The sequence below is a fragment of the Denticeps clupeoides genome, chromosome 11 (assembly GCF_900700375.1).
Source record: "Denticeps clupeoides chromosome 11, fDenClu1.1, whole genome shotgun sequence".
In the NCBI taxonomy this organism is placed as follows: Eukaryota; Metazoa; Chordata; class Actinopteri; order Clupeiformes; family Denticipitidae; genus Denticeps; species Denticeps clupeoides.
This window is the reverse complement of record NC_041717.1, coordinates 9,548,337-9,570,890: the sequence shown is the minus strand read 5'-3', so window position 1 is coordinate 9,570,890 and position 22,554 is coordinate 9,548,337. Positions and strand designations below refer to the sequence as shown.

Sequence of the window (22,554 nt, the reverse complement as noted above, 5' to 3'; positions counted from 1 at the left end):
GGGAAGACGCAGACTTCCTCTCTCGAAGCCCAAAGCACGTGACATGGCGCCGAATTTGGCACAGAGTGCACAAGCCGTGAATCTACAAGCTGGCCGATGTCAAAGAAAATGGAACGTGCGCAATAATACAATAAAATAATAAACATCTGTAACAGTTTTTCTTTATTGATGGTCTATGTTTAAAATAGCTGTTTTGAATATACTATTATTAATAACGTTTCAAAGGACCCCCCCCCCCATGTTTAATGAGATAATGACAAGTGTTAGACCAATAGTCTTTGAAATGAAAAAAAAAACATTAAACAGATTTTATGATATAAACATTTTTTCACAGTTAGAAAAAAATGTAGATTATTTCTTTATCATTGTGTATGCAATCAGTTATGCAATAATGATTCCTGACGCAGACTAAAACAATTTTTTTCCCAAAAGTTGTGTAACCAGATAATCCTTGTCAGGACATACATTATAATCAGCATCTGCGTATTTTAGTCTAAATCTGACAGCACTCAAAATTTGCCAAACAACTTCAATTCAGAATTTACATTTATGGAATTTGTCAGACGCCTTTTTCCAGAGTTCCTTACAATCATTATTTACAGGGACAGTCCCCCTGGAGACACTCAGGGTTAAGTGTCTTGCTCAGGGACACAAAGGTAGTAAGTGGGGTGGGAACCTGGGTCTTCTGGTTCATAGGCGAGTGTGTTACCCACTAGGCTACTATTGTTTCAGTTGCATCCTTATTTTCCTCTCTGTGAAGAATCCAGGCAGGCATACAGACATCACATGTTCCGAAGCTGCAGTTTCAAGAGAATCCAGAATCCAGAGAATCCCAAATTGAGACAAGTAATGGCCCTTTACCACACACAGGAGCCATGCATCTATCAGTCCACTTGCAAAGTATTCCAGTGGGCAAGTCCCCTGACAAGGATTATCTGGTCACTACTTTTTGGTCACTGGTCACTACGTCTTGATCATTATTTTCCCCAGGAGAAAATGTATATGCAATTTGCTTCACAATACATAATAATTATTAAATAATATAATCAAAATGATAATCAAAGTGCATTAAGAGGTCAACCAGTACCTGAGATGATCACTTCAACATTTGATCCTCAATGTATTTCACCCACATGCATCCCCTGTGCATGTTCAGAACAGCCAAGGTTAAATTAATCAGTTTATCGGTAGCCTAGATGGTGTTGAGAATGGAGATAGTATCATCCAACAAATAGTTGAAAATATCTTCAGTCAGTTTCATCTTCACTGCTCTCTGGTCCTTGATGTAATCTGTCCATTGCTTCTCCTCGTTTTGAAGTTCTTGAATCTAAGAAATTTAGAAACATCATAAACAAGTAGAAATTTGTGATAGCCTATATAAAATGCACAAATGAATGAAGTGAATTCCCATTTAGTGAATGATAGGACAATAAAGGACAATCGTGTCTTCTGCCGTTTTCTGGGTTGTTACGAAGTTAATAGACTATACTGCATCTATTTAGTATGTAAATGTGAAAATTCATTTCACAAACCAGTATGTGGTCCACCCTATCCCTCTTGGCATACCAGTACTTGCATAGGCCCTGCAGCATGTCTTGCATCTGCTGGTCGGTTCGCTCCAAACTGAGCAGTTTTTTTACTTCTTTTTTGACTAAGGTCTAGGAAAATAATAAATAATGTTAAAGTGAATAAAAAGGTACATTTGGTCAAAACTTATTTTATTTCAGAGCCGTACCTTAATATCTGTCATTGTGAGTCTACCTGATTGCAGAGTTGAGACTGGAGACGTATCTGTGGTTGTCCAACAGCAGTCGCTGGTTTTCAGGAAACCAGTAAGCATATCATTAAGTATATCACGGGTTAAATCAAAGAAAACCTGAAAAAGAAAAAACAAAAGCAAGCATACAGTCTTATGCTGATAATGTACTTTATAAATGGATTCATTTTACTAACCTCTCTGTAACTTCTGCGACTTTCATCATCAGCTAAGTAACTGGGTACTTCACAGTTGTTAAGTTCACCTCCTTTATCTTTAAGACACAATGCCTCTACTGCAGCATCGATCAGTCTATACAAAATGTCACAATCATGTGGCTGGACATGAACCTTGGGTGGCGGTTTGAGCTGAAAATCATACTGCCATTGATCAATAAAAAATGGCCTATATTTATCCTCAATTTTCTTCAAATCCTGAAAATAAGAGAGATATTAAGACTCATACAGTCTAATTAACATATTGCAGTTGAAGATATTCTTTTATATATCTTTCATACATATCCTTCATATTACATATACATATTAACATCATAATAATAGTCTGCTGCATAACAACATAAAGTTATAAAAATAACTGTACAATGTACAATTTATTAAGAATAAAAAATCTGAGAAAGCACATGTACATAAGTATTCTCAGCCTTTGCCATGAAGCTCAAAACTGAGCTCAGGTGCCTCCTGCTTCCCCTGAACATCCTTGAGATGTTTCTGCAGCTTAATTGGAGTCCACCTGTGGAGAAAACACATGACTGGACATGATTTGGAAAGACACACACCTGTCTATATACAGTCCCACAGCTAACAGCTCATGTCAGGTGCACAAACCAAGCATAAAGACAAAGGAATTGTCTGTAGCGCATCTCTGAGGAAAGTTACAGAAAATCTGCTGCTTTGAAGGTCTTAATGACCGCAGTGGCGGTCATCCATAAGTTCATCATCCATAAGTGGAAGAAGTTCAAAACCACCAGGACTGGCTGGCCACCTAAACTGAGTGATCAGGGGAGAAGATGTCCTTGAGTGGCCCAGCCAGAGCCCAGACTTGAATCCGACTGAAGAGAGCTGGAGAGATCTTAAAGTGGCTATCCACCAACACTTCCCATCCAACTTGATGGAGCTTGAGAGGTGCTGGAAAGAGGAATGGGCCAAACTGGCCAAGGTTTGGTGTACCATGCTTGTGGCATCATATTCAAAAATACTTGAGGCTGTAATTGCTGGCAAAGGGGCATCGACAAAATATTGAGCAAAGGCTGTGAATTTTTATGTACATGTGATTCCTAGTTTTTTTTTTTTTAAAGAAATTTGCCAAAACACCAAGTAAACGTTTTTCACATTGTCCTTATTGAGTATTGTGTGAAGAATTCCGTGGGAAACAACTTTTGTAATAAGGCTGTAAAATAACAAAATGTGGAAAAAATGATGTGATATATATATCATAATATAATTTTATATATATATATATATATTATAAAAACATACAGATTGTGTTTTTTATCAAACAAACATTAGAGGTAACTGGGTAAACAATAAAAACAAACATACTGAGGAAGACAGCTGATGGGACACTGAGCCGCTTGATTTATAGGTGTTATAATTTTGTAATGCATCTTTCTGTAGCTCATCTTTATCTTTGTGTTTAGGATCTGGATGACCATATCTTGAAGGTTCCTGATTCTTTTCTTCAGTCGCTTTCATCTTTCTCTCAGGATGTTGGCCTTTGCTTTGTCCTCCTCTTGGAGGTTCCTCGTCCGAAAAGGGATCCTCATCTACCCCTGTGTCCAAATCAGTGCCTTGATCTCTGTGCAAGTAAGAAACGTCCTCGGCCTTGACCAGCACGCCACAGTTCTCGTCACATTTAAAGTACTGAACTCCCTTGAACGTGCCATTGTGGTTTCCATTTCGGAGGTCCAGGGCCACCCCTGCCCACACACCACTGGCAAAAGTGGTTTCTCCTTTGTACTTCAGAACCCCAGGCTTGGACCGGTACACCAGAACCCTGTCTCCAATCTTAAATGAGGCCAGTGGATCTGTGCTGATGTTTTTTTCATTTTCTGGAAGCAAGCTTATGTGCTCGGAACAGTCATCTTCTTGATTGTCTTTGGCCAGAAGGTCTGTATTCTCATTGTCATCACATTTGTCGACATGTTGAGGATCTTGAAAGTGAGTGTCTTTGCTTAAGTCAGAGGGCAATGGTGGGAGCTTTTCACTCGTGATGGATGGGTCATCCACTGGACAAATGGTCAGTTCTTTAGGTGGAGCTGGAAGGTCTTCTTCGCTTGTCCATGTGATAATTTCGTATGCAGGTGGGGCGGGAGGCAGGCTGTGGCTACCAGATCCTGAACCCAGGAAGCCTTTCACTGATGGAGGAAGCTCAGAGCTGCCATAGGACAGAACCTCATCAACAGGAGACAGAATCTCTGAAAGTGTTGGTTCTAATTGGATTTGATCTTTTGAATGAGTCACATTTTCATTGTACTGCACAGTGGTTGGCTCCCACCCACACAGAGCATAACCCGATGAGCGTGTCACTCTGTTTTCATTATGAACATCCTTCTCGTCTTCAGAAGACAGCAGATCTTCACTGCTGAAAGAGAGCGATTCAGTTCCTGACAGGCTGCTAATGGAAGATTGGTTCTTATGAAGCTTCATATCACCACCACGTACATCTAATATCACATGTCCACCTTTTTCAGGTTTTGGAATGCACATCTGTGTATTTGGCCATATCACCTGACACGTGACACCAGGATCTGTTTTGGTGGCATCTTTTTCTTTCTGTCTGTCATCATATGTGAGTCTGTTGTCATGATTATTATTTATTTGTATGTGGTTTTGAGTCTCTGTACCAGTCTTTGCTGTGTAGCAGTCTGTTTTCAAATCTGCCAGATCATAGGAGGGTTTTACTGTCATTTCCTTCAAATTGTCACCCAAGATAAGGTGATCGTTGTCATCCTTGATGTCTGATGAAAGTGCAGGTCCCTGTTTAAGTTTAATCCTTTCAGACACAGAGGTTGATCGTTTATGGGGAGGAGTAAAGGATCCCGTGTTCTGGGCATACTGTGGGTTTTTTTCCTTGTCATTACTGTGGATTGGGATTATGACCTCCACCTTGTGCTCTGTAGAGTAAAATTGCATATTACAAAGAAAATACAAGCAATACACAGTAAATGACAACAAATGATTACCCGTTCCTTCATCCACCCATTCATGTAGGAAATAATTTATAATGATACCCCATTATACTTATTTACTGTCTTTAAAAAAATATCTGGCCAGAGTAATGCATTTAAATGCCATAGATTTGAGAAAGCAGACAATAGCTGAAAAAGTGTGTAGCATCTTGTTTCGATGGAAGGATGGATACTGAGCAATAACTATGATTCAGCAAAAACATGAAGGAAATCAAGATCCTGAAACAGGATGAACAGCATGTTTTATTGAACTTGAGCTAAAATAATGCAAGCTTTATTAGAAAAATATTTTAATATTTAACTTCCCTTTGCTGTAATATCACTATATTAGACTTAACAGGCCTTCCATGTTATCTAGAAAAAGGAAGTGATGACAACTCTCACATCTCGACCAAGCTACTGCTAACTAGCAAGCTAGCCCATTCTTGTCCGTTATATGAGTTTATTTCCAAGAAAAATAGTTGTGTCTTGACATTACAGCCCCTGTTTTAACTTGATAAAGGTAAGGCCCAGAAGAAAAGATGCCACACTATTCTAGGTCTCACATACAGAACTGTGTGATCACTCAATCAGTATCTTGATCAGTGTCTTAATCCAATATGCTGTAGACTTAGCAGAGCGTCATGTTCACTAGTCTGCCGATCATTACAGTTGTTTGGTGAACACAAGCCCGTATTATGTACAAGGGAAATGGTGGCGGAAGGGCGGAGATGATCGCTGAACTACACCTGGACGTGTGTGACGTATTGACACGACTGGTCTTAAATCAGCTTAAAAGGAAGCAGGGTGTGTAAAAAGATGTCAGTCATCCCCGATTGGCTCCTCACATTTTAAACGTTGTCTATAAAAATGGAAATAATTACACACCAGCCAAAAGGCCGTTGTGGGTACGTAGATTCTTCTCTCCAAAATGTGGCTATATAGCAAGCATTTTTTTCTCGTTTGTATCTGTTTATTTCAGCTAGTGCTAATTACTGAAATTACTAAAAAAAACAAAGATATGTTAAATTTGACACTGGTAAACATGCCAGACCCTTTTGTCTACATATGACCTACATTGTCGACTTAACCCACACCTCGATCAAAAACCTACAGCACTAACGCTGTTTAAATATTCACAACCCAATGTGTTCATTTTGGGTCTTAGAACTTACAACACAACTGTTGGTGCTCCTCAGAACAAACTTTTCTCACAATCATTAGGTGTTTCTTTAAAACATAGAACAGATACTGGATTTTTCTGCATTCACCTGCAGCACTGCACATACCCCAGAGTTTGGGCTCGGCTTTTCTCGCAGGAACAGCGCTATCAGGGACGTTTTCATCCTCAGCTTCCACGTGCCTCTCATCCCTCATGCCATGTAGAGCAGGCTGGTTTTGTGTTGAAGAGGGGGGATTAGTGATGGAGGGGTCTGGACCGGTCATTTCGTCCGCCTCTGGGGTCTGCAGTGTGGCCTGGTTATCCACACTTTGCCTCTTCCTTCCAAATGTCCACACATCATCAGATGTCAGGAGCCTTCTCAAACCTGCCTTGTTTAAAAAGCTGACCCATAAAAAAAGATGAAAAAGCACAGTGAAGAGTTCTTTCTCAACTGCACACAGAAACTTTGAGATCCTGCAATTACAACCCAGACAGAATGGTCTGAGTGTCTCATTTAAATGAGATTCATTGCCTCGGATGAAAGAAAACACAACGATCCTCACAAATGTGCTGAGCTCTTATGCGGTCCCAGTGGACTCATTCTGTTGAGTCCTCATTATACATCAAACAGACGCCCCCTGTAAAGCATCAGCAGTGCATGCAGAGAATAATGAAAAATGTCCTCCACCTACCCCGGCCTGCTCATGACTGGCATACTGGTGATGCCGTATCAGTTCTGAGATACAGTGGCTCAGGCTCCGAGTCTGAGCCGTCTCTGTATCACTCCCCTGTGGGAGGCTGTGGCCACACCCAGGATTCTTTCAACTTGTGGTCCCACCAGAGCACCTCGGAGGCAGACCAGAGCGTGCGGTGCCGCGTGCGCCTCCATCGCTCGCCTCCGCCAGGCTCTCTCAAAATGTATCCTTCCCCTTACAGCTCACTAGCTTCCGGCACGTTCTATCCAATCACTCTCTCTCACTCTCTCTCTCTCTCTCTCCTCCTACCCCCTCCTTCTCTCGACCTCCCTCTCTTTCTCTCTCTCTCTCTCTCTGCATCCCTCTTTCAGAGTAATTACTGAGAGTGCTGCATTGTCCAGTGCTGTGGACAGGCACAATAACTCCAAATTCTGCAGAAATGCAATATTTCCTGTCTGTCGTCTATTATGTTACGACAGCTGCAGCTAAATTAATTAATTCATTTATTAATAATTTCATTTTTTTTCTGTTCCTGGACACTAGAGCTTGAGCAATACAATACAATACAGCCTTCCATGCTCCTGCAGTCTCACTGCTGCCGCACATGACTGGCAGAGACGATAATCCAGAACAGTTTCAGGCCCAGCCCCAGAGGATGCGGCTTCTATTTGGTTGCAGTTCCTTGCCAGACACTTGCCTTTCCTCCTTTGTGGGCCGTTTATTCCTGCCTTTGATTTCTGTTATTAGCCCAGGCTTCGCAGCACAGAATTTTCCTTCCTGCAGAGAGAGAATCAAGAAGGACGAGACAGAAGCTTGTGATTTGTTTACAGGGTCTCAATTCAGCTTAATCCATGGCGCATGGCTCCCCAATTAAACTGTGATCCTGATTTATGCCTGGCTAATGTTCCTTTCTTTGTTTTTTGGGCTGTTGGCTACAGCAGCTGGGGCTTAGTCTGGTCCAAGTGAAGTGAAAAAGGTCATCAATCAAGGCCAGTCATATTTTGTACGGCAGTACCTGCTCTTTCTCACGGTCAGGTGCAATCTGCTCTTGCACAGCAAGTTTGAGACGCACTGCTGTTTTTCGAATGTCCAGAATGTTCTTCTGATGTTGTGACAGCAGTTTTCGCTGATGTCTGCCTAATTTGTACATATTACGCCAGTGGTGGATCTCTGCCTGTGGTGGTTTAATAGAACATCAGGTTTAGGTTGTAGAGCACTGCCCATTTAAATGTGCATATATATGTCCATGTTTGTATGTATGATTTGAGATCAGCCTGCTTGCACGGTCACCTGCTCTTGCAGCGACTGGCTTACAACATTTTCTTTTTTCTTCCTGATATCAGCCAATGCCTCAGCATTGCCAGATCTTAAAGACCTGTGGAATATAAAACACAGGTCATACTTTCAAAGATGGTCTTCTATTCGTTGTTTTGGGATGGGGAAACTCAATATGTTTTACAATTGTTTCCCTAATACACTGGAGATACTACTGGAGGTTGAATTGAATTTGTGAATTGGTTTTTGTTGATGAGTTTGTATGTTTGCATAGGTTCTATGTGAGGAATTGGTGCCGCTAAAATGGCATTTAGAGTGAATCCCAGTCAGCTACGTATGTGTTTTCACCTTGCATTGCACTGGTGTCCTGTGCTGGAAGGTGACTGGGACACGCAGCCCTGATAAAATGTGTTTGGAACATGGATGGATGTAGAGACTGTGTTTTTCTGGGTTATGGAAAGTGCTGTCAACCATACAAATGTTTCTGGAATGTCCTTTGAAGTTTCTTCAAAAGCGTGTTATAACAGCTGCTCTGAACCACATGATCACATAATTTCTAGGACACTACAGTCAGAGTGCAGCTCTCTATTAGCTGAGTTGAATTGTGAAATTCATTCGAAGCATAATGGTTATGGTAATAAATAGACAAGGAAATGTTCTATTTAGTCACAGATTGTTACTGAGGTGCAGACTCACCTTTCACAATGATCTAACCATTGCAGCTCTGCTTCAGTCTTCTCTAATGCCGCCGCCTCCCTGAGCCTGAAGATGGCGCTGCACTGCCTGGCACGCAACTCCTCCTCTCTGAGGAACTGCTGGACGTGAGCCAAGGAGAGGTGGCAGTAGAGCTGCCTCTGGCCATAGAACTCACTTAGCTCACTCCACTGGAAAGCACAGGCCAGTATAAATACATGCATTCAGACACAGTTTTTACTACTTGGCCTGAATGCAGACTGTGAAATATTGAAAATAAGTAATAATTGTGAAATTTATGGCAACTATTATTACTATTCATTGAAATAAAAAGCATTCAGCACTATGCTTCCTGAGCTGCTGAAATCTGACTGTCATGCCACATGACGCACGTTACTGTTTGATTCTGTGCTAGTTGAGCTGTCGCTCTGCTCTGATGCGCTGCTGATCTTTCTCTCTGGCAGAGGTCTCCCTGACCCACATCTCTGTTCCCTGGGTGTGACTGCATCTGCAAAAATTTATATTTGGGTGACCACATAACTTAAAATTAAAAATTTCCTAAATTAAAATATTTATCACAATGCAATTTAAAATAAAATTGTTAGCCAAGAGCCAATGCAGACCATATACATCATATATGAGGATGAGAGCAGAGACAGGGCAAACCTAGAAACCCAGACCAATCATTGTGCAGAACACATGGTACAATCTCAGTTCAAGACCTGCTGTACCATTGTAACCCTCCTTTAAAAGCATCCCACAAATGCATCCTTCTTTTCTGGGTCTATGAAGGGTCCAACAGGACCTAATGGAGAAATGATCTGTAGATGAGGCCATCTCACTGAACAAAATTGGTGAAGACTGTTGTCTTCAAAGGCCCTACCTTCATAGTCTGCTTCCTCTGAACGATGCTGTCCTTGAACTAAGACAAAGCTATTGACCTAATTTTTGTATCTGTACACTAGAAATACATGGTTTCAACTCATAAATGGTCAGATGTGTTCATGTGTGTCCCATTACTAACCTACCAAATATTTTTTCCTTTCTTTTTGTAATCGTACTACAACCTTTTCCATCCACAATCCTTTCAATAGGCGATGTGACTTGTGCATGTTCACTACTGTTATTGAGGCCAAAGGACTCTGAGGAGACTGAAACTATCTGAAGAGGACCACCCAGATTAATGTCCTCATTCTCTGTCAGTTTATCTTGAACGACTATTGTTGTGCTCAGATCTTCCAATTGGGGTTTTTGGTCCCCTTTCAGGTTGTTGGTCCTTGCTGGGTAGTCCAGTCTCAGGAGACCTGCAGCTTCAGACTGAGCATCTGAAGTTCTTGGTGGTGCTCTGAAATCAACAAACCAACAATGAAACAAAATCTAAAAATGATTCAGCTCCCTGCTTATTTTACATGTTGTTAAAGATCTAATTCGCTGTCTCAACTGCTGCACAGAAAAATGGCAGCGCAAAATGTTAGTGCACACTGCCCTCACCTGGCAACATACTAACTGCACTAAATTATTGGTTTAATATAAATTTAATACCTTGTACCTATTATATTAAAGACAAATGAATAAAGGCAATGATTATTTTGTGCTTATATGTTGTGCAATAATCAAATCAAGAAGTCTAACCTTAAATGAGCAGTTTTGGAATAAAATTTGAATACAAAATCCTTGTCATTCATTAATTCACAATTTATTAATAATAGTTTTAGGCTGAATGTCAGTATGTGAAGTTAAGCCTCTATTTTCCTAAATCAAGAACAGTTTGTGACTTTCACTATAAATCATCAGTAAAGTTGTAATAATTTACACTACTTTATGAGTTGTGTGAACTGGCCTGATCACCTTGCAGACCTTGACTCCTTTTTATGCTGCTGTAGGGCGGCCTCCTGCTTCCTTAGCACATCCTGCATAATGTTCTTCTTTTTCTTCTCTTTCTCCTCAGCCTCAATCTTCAGGCTGTGCTGTTTCCTCCTCCATTCATTCATTTTGCGTTCCATGTACTGACGCACTTCCTGCACATTGTATCTTTTTGGTCGCGAGGGTCTTCTTCCAATGACTGTGTTGTTCTCTTGAACATGTGCATGGGCCAACATGTCTAAATCAATGAGACTTGGGGGGATGTTAGATATCCTGGGTTTGGTTTTCACAAAGAAGGTTTGCTTTCTGTTTGGCACTTTAAACATGTTATCTCTATCAGAAACAGATGTATGGGGTTTCACTCTGGAAGTAGGGGAAAGTTTGGTTGCTGGTGGGGTGTAGGTCTGTTTCTGATAAGGTTGGATGTCAACTGTGGTCTTCACTAGACTTTGGGATTTTGTCCATGAAGCTGATCCATGGATCTGACTTCCCTGTTCAACCAGTGATTTAGATGACTTCCTTATCTGATCTGTCATAACAGCGGACAAACATTCACATGATTAATTTTTTAAAACACTGCAAAACTCATTTTTGTGTTTGAGAGATCTCACACCTATTTTTGTGAAAGGAACGCTAGTTTCCTCAAGCTGATTGGTCAAGGGTGTCTTGTTGGGGCCAAGAACTTCCTTCACAAGCCTCTGGGCATGGCGCCAGGCCAGTATGTATGTACAATGGCTCTCTGAAATAAAATATTACAATATGCATTAGTACAAACAAAAGAACAATGAACACAGACAAATCATCAATGGCACTAGAATTCAGCTTGAAAAGCTGCATTGTGTCCTTTTTTGAGGCATGATTTAATATTCCCAGCAATCAATTCCTTTTCATGCTTTCAGGGCCTTTGTTAATATATTTATTTGCTCTTGAGATTATAGACATAATTGATAGAAGCTGACAGATCTGTGAGAACCTTCTGTATGTATTGCTATGTAATTTTGGAACTTGTAGCTGAAATAATTGAAAGAATTGAATTCCTGACTGGGGCCACTAGGAAAATTGGTGACTAAATTGTTGGTAAATGTGGGTGTCTAATTGGTGGTTGGCAGTGGTTGGCCTAGCTGGTAAGGAAATGGACCTGTCATCAGAAGATTGTCCCAAACCGCCATGGTACCACAGAGCAAAGCACTGTCCCCACACACTGCTCCCCGGGCACCTGTCATGGCTGCCCACTGCTCACCATTTTGGATTTGAACATAAGACCTAGTGCAGTCATTGGAACTAACCTTTTGGAGACACAGCAACTCGGCAGACTTTGCTGGTTCCGTGATCTCTTCGATGCCTTTCGGTCTCTGAGCTTTTGACTTTTCTCTCCTGCTTTTGTTTTTGGATCTTTTGCTTCAGTCTTTCCAAGGCCTTAGAATTAGGGGAGCCCCATTTTAGCAGCCCTCTGCGTCTCACCAAATCCGGTGACAGATGAAAGAAATTGCATTCAGCTGAAAGCCGCCTGGACGGACACACATCTGATGCATTTATGCTTGTTTTGCTGGGCATAGGTCTGGCCAGCTGTTTAAACGAAGCAGGTTTATTGAGGCGGGTCTCAGGAGCCTCTAAAAGAACACAAGTCTCAGCTTTGCTCCTGTTCAGAGAAGAAAGATGTGAATTTTATGCTTACATTGTGCCCCAGTAAGAGTGTCTGAATAATTCATATGTTCACCTGTACCCCCCTGACACATCTGCATTCATCTTTGAGTGTTGCGTAGTGCTGGTACTGTGTGCATGTATCGAGGAGGAAACACAGGATAATAATTTGAGACATTGCAGAAACTCTGTGGATATTTAGTTGACTTTGTCAGACAGTTTTAGGTTACAACATTAAAAGCAGTTAAAAATAATATCTCAAATTGAATGGGAAGACACTTGTATTCAGGTTTTCAGAATGTTAACCAGCTAGCAGTGTCTCTCACTCTTGTACCACATGTACCACTAGTGAGTTACTTTAGCATCAACAGTAATTACATGTTACATTCTCCTAGATGTTGCTGTGATGTAAATAAGCATTGCATTACATTGTTTGGTTGTCAATGCATTTCAGGTAATTGGTCCACATTTCCACTCTAAGTAATAGCCCCTCGTTTTATTGAATCTAAACACCCACATTATTTGCAAAATTGTTGCTAGAAAATAAAACCTACCTTCTTATATGCAGATAACTGTTAACAACAACAACCAAACCTCTTTCAGCAGAGCATGCCTAGTATATGTTGACATGAACCACTTGGTACTTGGTAACACTGCAGTGTGTCCTGTAGCAGCAGATAAGCTTCCATGGAAACACCTGGAGAACATTAGGAGAACAACAAAAGGCAGAAGCTTGAGCTGCATGAATTGCATGTGACATTTTCAAGCGGTGTGGGCAGTGACGGCCTTGTGGGTAAGGAAGCAGACTCATAACCGAAGGCTGCAGGTTCAAATCCCAAACCATACCATGGTTTGATGAGACATTTCATTGTGTGTACCATATGTTGTGCTTGCTTTGCTTCACATTGACAAAAAAAACAAACACTTTAAATTCAATATTGAAAATGGTTCCCACTAGATGTTTGAGGGGACTCTGGCACAAACAGATGCTTGATTGGATTGAGAGCTGTAGAATTTGAAGAACAGTTCTTCAGTCCTTGCTGTGTTCCTCAAACCATTCTTAAATTTGCAGGGTGGTAGGGCACATTATTCTGCTCTTATCAGTGAATAGCCTTTTCTGTTGTGGAACGTGGCTTGTCAAAGAAAAAACAGGAAGCATTCACTCAACTTTGATGAGATATTGGGTTTACATTTACATTTATGGCATTTGTCAGACACCCTTATCCAGGGTGACTTATAACATGCTTTCATGTTACAATCAATGAAGTAATCAGTTCTGGTTCACTAGAACTCAAATCATGAATACAATCATTTTATTTAACTGTTTTTCTTGCATGAGTTAGAGAATAACAAGTAACAAGTTAGTCTAAGTATTCTCTACAGAAGAAGGTATTGAGCTGCCGTGAAAACACTCATATACTCATTCCACCACTTAGGAGTCAAGACAGAGCAGAGTCTACACAAGTGTCTTTCTCGTACCTTCAGCGGTGAAGGGACCAGGCAAGCAGTACTGGAAGGTCAAAGAGTGTGAGGTGCAGTGCAAGATACAATAAGGACTGTGAGGTAGGATGGTGCCATGTTTGGCTTTGTAGGCCAGCTTCAGAACTGATGCGGATTGGTCAGCTACTGGGAACCAGTGGACTGAGCATAGCAGTGAGGTGGTATGAGAGAATTTAGAAAGGTTGAAAACCAATTGTGTTGCTGTATTCTGTATTACTTGTTAAGGCCGGATGACATTCATGTCACGTCCATGCGGGCATGACGCGGCGGATCCCGGACCGGAGTAACCCCATTTTGGACCGGATTGTGACAGAATCCCCCCTCCTATGGTACGACCCCTGGCAGGCCAGACGAAGCAGTCCATGAAGGAGGGAGGAAAGTCCAAACACAGAGTCTTAAATGGTCCGAGTGGACAGGAGGAATCAAATGGAATCAATTCGAAAACCAGAAAAGATTAGATGAACAGCTGTGAGGAATGATAAATGAACGAATGACTGGTCCAGTATTCACGATGGACGAGCGGCGGATGTCCAGCGCAGACGGCTTGGGGCCAGTTTGCTTTCACCTGACATCACGAAACAGGGGTTTAATTGTGGAACACAAGACAGGGGAGACATCCAAGACGTGGACACTGGTGAACATGGAACATAACATTAAAGACCTGACAGCGAACAGAAACGAACAGGGCAGCTTTATACAATTAACACAGGTGAGAACAATCCCGGACCGGAGTAACCCCATTTCGGACCGGATCGTGACAATTCAGAGGTAGACCGGCTAGAAGGGACTTACAGTAATCCAGTCATGAGATTGCTACGGCCTGAACAAGTATCTAGGTGTCCTGTGTTGATAGAAATGGATGGATGGATCTGATCTGTAGAGAAGGAATCTACATGAGTGGGAAAGATTGGTGATGTGAGTTGAGAATTGGTTGTCTATAGTTACTCCAAGGTTGCGTGCATTTGCAGAAGTGGTAAAGAATCTGCTGGAATGAATATTAGTTCGGTTTTGGTCTGATGGAGTTTTAGATGATGGACTGCCATCCAAAATTAAATGTCAGTTAGACATGCAGAGATTTTTGGAAGCAGAATGTACATCTGAGGGAGGAAAAGAGAAGATGAGTTGTGTGTTGTCAGCATAGCAGTGGTGGGATCATCCATGTGAGGAAATGACCTCACCAAGTTATCTCATGTAGTAGGGGTAAAGGAGAAGACCAAGTACTGAGCCCTGAGGGACGTCAGTGGAGAGTCTACATGAGGTGGTGGTGGATCCTTTCCAAGTGACTTGGTAAGAGTGAAGAGTGACTTTCAGAAACAGTCAAAAGGGTCGTCTCAGTAGAATGACCTGCTCTGAAGCCAGAGTGGTTGGTACCTAGGAGGTTGTAGCTGATTGTAGACACAGCTCGCAAGGACTTCACAAAGAGATGAGAGAAGAGACACTGGTCAGTAGTTGTTGATGTCTGCAGAATTAGCGTTGGGTTTCTTTTGAATTGGAAGAATGCTGTTGTTTTAAAGACAGCTGGTACATGACCAGATATGACTGAACCATTTATGATGTGAGAAATCAAGGGCATAAGGTCAGGAGACATTATTTTGAGTATTGTGGATGGGATTGGATCCAGTGTACATGTAGTTTGCCTGATATGATTTTGTTAGACTTCATCTAATCTAATCATTGAAAATTGTTCTAGGGCAGTCAATGGATCTTCAGAGGGTACAGCAGGGGTTGTGGTGGTGGAAAATGTCTGGCAGATTTGCTCAACCTTCCCTGTGAAAAAGCTGGCAAAATCTTTAGCTGTTATGGAAGACTGAGCATGGGTAGTTGGAAGGTTCATAGAGATGAGTTTTTGAGTGTTATTGTCAGGATTCCAGATTTGTGTATAAATTAGGCTTAGCAGACATTTAGTTATTGGAGAAGTTTAGTAGGAGATTCTTAAAATGCAGCAGGTCCTAGTCAAGCTGTGATTTCTTACATTTACTCTCCAATGCTCTTAATTCCCTTTGACTGATGTACTGTCAGATAGCCAGGGAGCAAGGGAAGAAGTCCTTTTGATTTTGAAAGATAGAGGACAGAGATCTATAGAAAAAGAAGAATGAGGAGAAGAGAGTGTTAGTGACTGCTTCCACTGGTTAAGAGAAGAGAAATGAGATATGAAAGAGTCCAGGAAGATACAGATGAGGGTGAGACAGGTTAAGGTGAAAGGGTGAAGGTTGTACTGAAAGAATGATAGATGGTAGTCGATAGGTAGAGTGAGGGTAAAGGACATGAAGTCGTGGTCAGAGATGTGAAGTGGAGCGGAAGAAAGGTTAGTAGGTGGAAAAGGATGACTGAAGACCAGGTTTAGGATATTCCTTCATTTGTGTGTGGAAGAGCTGCTGCTGTTGGCCAGTGAGAAGAAGAGGAAGAAGGCAAGACGACTGGAGTTTGTCATGTGTAAGGTTGAAGTCACCTAGGAGAATTAAAGGGGTGTCTATGGGAAGATTGATGAGCAGAGTGACCAATTCATCAAGAAAGGTTCCAAGTGAACCCGGAGGGCAATATGTGAGGATGTTCACTGGAGAAGAAACTGAGACTGCATGGAACTCAAAGATATACATTTTAAGATTTATGAGAGGCAGTGGTGTGAAGGACCAATTCCATTATCCTAAGAGGCAAATACCCACACTTCTGCCAGTTTTCCTAGGAGTGTGGGAGAAAATATAGGCAAAAGAGAGAGCAGCAGGTATAGTTGTATTATGAGGGGATACCCAAGTCTCGGTTAATGCCAAGAAGTCCAGGGAGTGGAGAGTTTGTTTCTGCTGAGGGCAGAGATGAAGTCAGCTTTCTAACAGCAGACTGGCAGTTCCAGGGACCACCTACCAATCTTGTTTAATAGGTAGAATTCAATAAAGGGTAGATGAAGTTGCTGGAAATTGAGTCTCTGCAGCGTAAATAGGGTGGTAGTAGCCTAGTGGGTAACACACTCGACTATGAACCAGAAGACCCAGGTTCAAATCCCAATTGCTACCGTTGTGTCCCTGAGCAAGACACTTAATCCTAAATTGCTCCAGGCGGGGCTGTCCCTGTAACTACTGATTGTAAGTCGTTCTGGATAAAGGCGTCTGATAAATGCTGTAAATATAAATGTGAATATGTTCTCCTAAGCCTGTAAGAGACAGGTAATGCGACGGGTTTCAGACACATGATGGCAGTTTGGTAAAAGGGAGAAGGTGATCAAAAGGTTGCTGCTTACCACTACCTATTGACCTTCACTATAAATGAATAAACATTGCCCACCTATTGCACAACTCGGGAGGAACCTGAAACCATCACTGATTGGCCACCTTGGAACCAAGCTTGGAACCAAGAAAGGCAGAAGAGATTGTGGGATTGTTGTAGGATTGTGTAGGACTAACAATTGTGTGGTGCATATCAAAGGTAGATTGTGTTTAGTGCCGGTGCCCAAGGGAAATGCAAGCAGTACGTGGGAAACCGGAAGCACAGGAAACAGGTCTGTGCTACGGCTAATCCTAGCCGGCTGGCTCTCTCGTTCATCCTATTATCTAGCGTCTGCTCCCTGGACAATAAACTGGACTACATCAAACTTCAGTGGACTAGCCAGTGGTAATATAGGAAACTGCTGCGTTTCCGTTTTAACAGAGACGTGGCTTAGCTACAGAATTCCGGGCGCCGGCATTCAGCTGGACGGGCTTACTAGCGTTTCGTGCCGGCAGGAATGCAGCACTGTGCAGTAAGACCCGTGGCGGCGGCTTGCGTGTTTACATCAACGTGGAATGGTGCCAGGACTCTGTGCTAGTCTCCAGCTACTGTACACCACTGGTGGAGTTTGTGACTGTGAGATGCAGACCTTTTTATTTACCACAGGAACTCACCTCAGTTTTCATTATCGGAGTGTACATTCCACCCAGCACTAATGTGAAGGAGGCGCTCTGCGTGCTGTACGATATGCCGAATGTACCCCCTGATGGACTGTTCGTTGTTGGCAGAGATTTCAACCCTGAAAATCTCAAGTCAGTTCTCCCTAAATTCCATAAAAATGTGGGCTTTGCGATGAGAAGGAAAAATGCCCTGGATCTCGTCGCTGACCCCTTCTATGCCAATTGGACCACATCACAGTTATACTAATTCCGCTCGTCAGATGCATAAAACCAGTTCTGAAGAAGGGGAGAACCTGGCCAGCAAGAGCAATCTATGCTCTTCAAGACTGTCTTGAGTGCACTGACTGGCTAATGTTTAGGGAAGCTGCAACCAACGGTGACAACACCATCAACTTGGAGGAGTGCACGACATCAGTGAACAGCTACATCAGCAAATGCACTGATGACATTATAGTCCATCACCAGAAGACCAAACAAAAAGCTGTGGATGACTGCAGAGGTACAGAGCTGCTCAAAGCTTGAGACTCCGCCTTCAGGAAAGGTGACAAGGTGGCCATAAGATTAGTGAGGGCCGAACCATCTTACATTTACATTTACAGCATTTATCAGATGCCCTTATCCAGAGCGACTTACAATCAGTAGTTACAGGGAAAGTCCCCTCCTGGAGCAATTTAGGGTTAAGTGTCTTGCTCAGGGACACAATGGTAGTAAGTGGGATTTGAACCTGGGTCTTCTGGTTCATAGGCGAGTGTGTTACCCACTAGGCTACTACCACCAGATACTAGGCTACTACCACCATCTTGAAACCATTAGAGCAGCAAAATGTGCACTCAGGCAGAAAATCCACAGCCACTTCCAGGACAGCGATGATTCAGGCCGTCACAAACTACAGGACTACAACCTCTGCCTGTGACAGTGACCCCTCCCTACCAGATGCTCTGAATGACTTCTATGCACAATTCGACACATAGAACAACATGACTGCGAGGAAATCCAACCCTCCTCCCAGTGATCAGGTGAAGTGTCGTATGTAACCCTAAATTGCTCCGGGGGGGACTGTCCCTGCAACAACTGACTGTAAGTCGCTCTGGATAAGGGTGTCTGAATAAGGGTGTTAAATGCTGTAAATGTAAATGTAAATGTACTTCAAAAATCCTGCCTTTCTTCAAAATCTGGCCAACCACAATCAGGTACCAATGTAACAGGGTAATTCAAATCACCTATCATAATGGTGTGGTTGGTGAAAATCAATGTGAAACTTCACCATGAGCCTACTGCCAGTGTCTTAAAAATGTATTTAATGCCTGCTAATCATACGCTACTATGTATTTATCTATCTGTACATTCCAGCAGTGGCAGCATAAAACTGCCTGCTGCCAGCTGCCTGCTGCCTCGGCACACTGGCCTAGAGAGAAAAACTGTCCCTTACGGTCCATCTAAATAGAGCGGCATTCATCCACTTATTCTGTCAGGGCCCCAGGCCATGGCAAGTTGCTTTGGTTTTCCCAAATCCACCCTTCGCTGGCCCCTCCCTACAATGCCTCAAACTAGCCCAAATCCTCACTCATGGGCAGCACAAAATTTTCAGAAAGAGAGGGCCAAATCACCATTGGTCCAGAAAAGCAATGAGTTTTAATTGTTCTGACAGTGCATAAAGGAGGGAGGCAACTGATCCCCGGGGAGGCCATGAATGGAACTCAACAATGCGGGAATGTGTGTGTGTGTGTGTGTGTGTGTGTGTGTGTGTGAGAACACCAGAGGCGAGATTTGGAAGCCGATTTCCAGTTCCTATAGCAACCATGATGTAAGCTGAGAGGGGCAACTTAGCCCCTTCTCTCGCTCTCTCCCCCTTTCTTTCTCTCCCTTTTCTCTAAAACAGACACTCTCCCACTCCTGGGGTTGCTGGTTTTGAGAGGTACACCACGTTTCATGGGAATGATGAAGCTTCTCTTTTTCTCGACGCGGAATTAAACTGTGGACTTTGCTGAAGTTCAGTAACACACGTTCTGGTCTCTGGAGTGTAAGGTGTGGTACCCATATCTACTTAGATTTTCAATGCTTGGCTGTGCTGTTTCTCCGGTGGTTCGATGCTACGTGAGAAAGCCCCCCTTGTGGGAGCCTCCCTGGACATGTCTGTGGATAAGCATACTCCCAGGAGAATCAAAAAAGATTTACGACTTGAATCTATCGCTGAGGATTAAGATATATATAATTTTAACCATTTGTATTTTGTTTTGTTATTTTTGACCATATTACACTCAGCACGGCAAATAAAGATTCATGTTCATAATGTGTGTAAAATGAAAATAAAGACTTTAGAATTCAAGGTTTTGCATTATTGTTTTCATTTTTTCTCAGTTACTATAAGAAAATCTTTGTGTTTGCTGGTCCGAACGACCCTATTGTCACCAACCAAGTTTGTGTATACTAAATTCCGAGACAACGGTCTACTTCTTATTAAACGGAATTTTCAATATGCTTGGTCTGTCCCTTGGTTGTCTCATTAAAATAAACCTAATTCCCTACAAACACAGGGGAAATGTATTAATTAGTCAAGACTCCATAACCACCTTTTCTGTAATTAGCATTTAGCAAAAGCTCACAGTTTATTTCATTTAAATAATTTCCACCACACAATCAGCAAAAATATATCACTGGGCAGCAGAAACAAACTTGAATGGATATGTGATGTTTTTTTTTCATTTGAGGTGCCTGCTAGTATGTGATTTTTCAAGTAAACTTTTTTGCTTCTCTTTCAGGGTGTGAGCCAGCACACTCCTAATGAGTACGGCCTTCTCAACCCCATCTGCAAGATTCACAGCATCCGTATGGATGACCGCCGCTCCAAGAGACCTCCTCTGGAGAATGGACAGCCAAAGCAGGCCGCCCAAGAGCGCGAACCCCAGCTGATGTCTGAGGCCATGTCCCGCATGTCACTAATGCAGAATGAGGATTTTTTTGACATGATTGCGGCTTCTCAAAGTCGCAGGCTAGACGACCAGAGGGCCAGTGTCGGTGACAGCCTGGCCATCTGGATAGGTCAACAGAACGTTCACCATCTATGCGATGCATGCCGTCCACAGGAGCTGAGCGATGACTTCTTCAACATGCTTATCAAATATCAGGTACCATGACATGCCTAAAACAGCTCAATGCTCTCAAATATGCTCAAGTGTTGCGAGATGTGTCTGGCGACTTGCCAGTGTGTTAGAGTATATGGTTATATTTGGCTATTATCTATTAAAATTCAAATTTTCATATCCATCCCTAACAGGGTTTGTTTTTTCAGTGTTATGAGTTCTCGTGAGTTCTCTTGTGAGCTCTTGTCTCATGGACTTCCAATTGGGAATAGGTTTGTCAGTTGTCTTTTGTCTGCCTTTTGGCACTTCTTCTCTAGTCTGGATAATATGATGTATTTGTGTTTAAAAAACAAGACTAAGAAGGTCTCGATTTTCCACATTGTGCTACTGCTAGCAAGATCTTTTTTCCCTATTAGTCAGAATGTCACTGACTCAGTCACAAAGTTGATCAAGTTTGTTAGCCAAAGTAGTTCAATGATGTTCTAGAAAGGTGTTGGTGCCTCTAGACCAAGAGGGGTTCAACATTGACTGGAAATGGCTTATTTATAGAAATGGTCTGCCACATAATTTTTTTCTCTATAGAAACAGTCTCCACCTCCAACCCTTTTGGAGAAACTAAATTCAACATTATCACATTCATCACACTAACTGCAAAAGACTGATTCTTTTAAAGGTGCAATAAGTGCACTCATGCTGATGATAGGCATAGGTAACAGTAAGAAATGATAGAATTCTAAAAAGAACATCCAGCCTTTTTTTAAACTCACCTATAAATGTGTAGATTAAATGATTCTTCATCTAACTCCCTCAGTCAACAATGCACACTTCTTTATTTGCTTGTAACCTCGTGTAAGGTGCTCTCTGATCACAAAAAAGGAGAATTTTTGGTCAATGGGAAACAATAAGGAGACTATTGCCTGGTTATTTTAATCCTGAATTTGAGGTGTCCAATGATCAAAATCCTTGATCGCAAGTACACCCAAGTACACATATGAATTTGCATGTGGAACGTACAGTCCCTTCGCCCTCTGCAATTGCATGTTTCCATTATTGTATGTGATTTGTATACATCTGACTGACAATTGGTTGTTGCTGCTGATAATGTGTGTTATTGGCATATACACAGCTGATTCATGATGCACATGATGTTCCATTATCATTGACGTTTCACAGGACACAAGATTGACAAATTTCTTTCTGTTTGTCTAGTTGCCTTGTTACCCTCCACCCCACCCCTTTTCTTAGTGTCTTCTCTCTGTCTTTTCAGTCTTCCAGAATTGATGACCAGAGGTGTTCTCTGCCAGAGTCTGTTCCAGGAGCAACATCAGACCCAGATGAGGACTTCTTCAGCTTGGTTCAGAGGATTCAGGCCAAACGAATGGATGAACAGAGGGTGTCATTTTACTCTGATAAACAGGATGAAGCAAACTCTAGCCCCATGTCCAGCTCCCCTGATAAAACAGACTAAATCCAACCAGCACACCCATTTTGGGGCCTTGGGCACAATATTATCACCATCAAAACCGTTATCTTTGTACATTTTTGGAGCATTCAGTCAATGGAAAGAATTTAGCAAAAATAAGCTTTACTGTTGCTTTCCAGCACAGAGAGACACATTTTTTTCTGTGATAAAAAAAATCTGTTGTAATTTTTATTTTTATTTTTACATTTTTCAACACGAACAGTAATGTTTTTTCTTTTGTATTGTTCACTATCCCTTCAGTGTGTATGCATTATCTAAACACAATGATGTAGAAGCCAGTGGTGATTGTTTGATGATAACAGAATTAACTTTTCAAGAAATGGAGGCATGTAGAGGTGATG

The 22,554-nt window shown here is 42.0% G+C and overlaps 2 protein-coding genes across 5 annotated transcripts in view; one reads left to right on the top strand and one right to left on the bottom strand.

Annotated features, from left to right (window-relative positions):
• Positions 1-328: 328 nt before the first annotated feature.
• Positions 329-22,554, bottom strand: part of LOC114799730 (uncharacterized) — a 29,819-nt gene continuing 7,593 nt past the window's right edge. The window contains exons 2-19 of one of the 4 annotated variants that reach the window (XR_003751261.1): positions 12,827-12,969; positions 12,349-12,402; positions 11,918-12,270; positions 11,245-11,370; positions 10,617-11,160; positions 9,797-10,113; positions 9,161-9,276; positions 8,772-8,959; positions 8,091-8,175; positions 7,816-7,974; positions 7,498-7,577; positions 6,215-6,507; positions 3,316-4,889; positions 1,954-2,190; positions 1,736-1,876; positions 1,533-1,658; positions 1,088-1,327; positions 329-797 (exon numbers count right to left, since the gene is read on the bottom strand). Coding sequence is in view for 3 of the 4 variants with exons in the window: in XM_028996547.1 (XP_028852380.1) it covers positions 1,193-1,327; positions 1,533-1,658; positions 1,736-1,876; positions 1,954-2,190; positions 3,316-4,889; positions 6,215-6,507; positions 7,498-7,577; positions 7,816-7,974; positions 8,091-8,175; positions 8,772-8,959; positions 9,161-9,276; positions 9,797-10,113; positions 10,617-11,160; positions 11,245-11,370; positions 11,918-12,270; positions 12,349-12,377 (4,503 nt within the window). In the remaining variant the exon portion in view is untranslated. Of the gene's footprint in view, positions 1,328-1,532; positions 1,659-1,735; positions 1,877-1,953; positions 2,191-3,315; positions 4,890-6,214; positions 6,508-7,497; positions 7,578-7,815; positions 7,975-8,090; positions 8,176-8,771; positions 8,960-9,160; positions 9,277-9,796; positions 10,114-10,616; positions 11,161-11,244; positions 11,371-11,917; positions 12,271-12,348; positions 12,403-12,826; positions 12,970-22,554 lie in introns of all 4 variants that reach the window. The other 3 variants (XM_028996547.1, XM_028996548.1, XM_028996549.1) reach the window with 3 other exon arrangements.
• Positions 19,479-22,477, top strand: gpsm1a (G protein signaling modulator 1a). Its single transcript, XM_028996551.1, has 3 exons — positions 19,479-19,675; positions 20,410-20,775; positions 21,998-22,477. The coding sequence occupies exons 2-3, from the start codon at positions 20,479-20,481 to the stop codon at positions 22,196-22,198; spliced, it is 498 nt and encodes a 165-aa protein (XP_028852384.1). The 5' UTR covers positions 19,479-19,675; positions 20,410-20,478; the 3' UTR covers positions 22,199-22,477.

What these genes read in the sequence shown, in the direction of transcription:
- gpsm1a (XM_028996551.1), top strand. Translation starts at nt 20,479, where the DNA reads ATGGATGACCGCCGCTCCAAGAGACCTCCTCTGGAGAATGGACAGCCA. An exon ending in ACATGCTTATCAAATATCAG is followed by an intron (nt 20,776 to 21,997) that starts GTACCATGACAT and finishes CTGTCTTTTCAG; the next exon opens with TCTTCCAGAATTGATGACCA.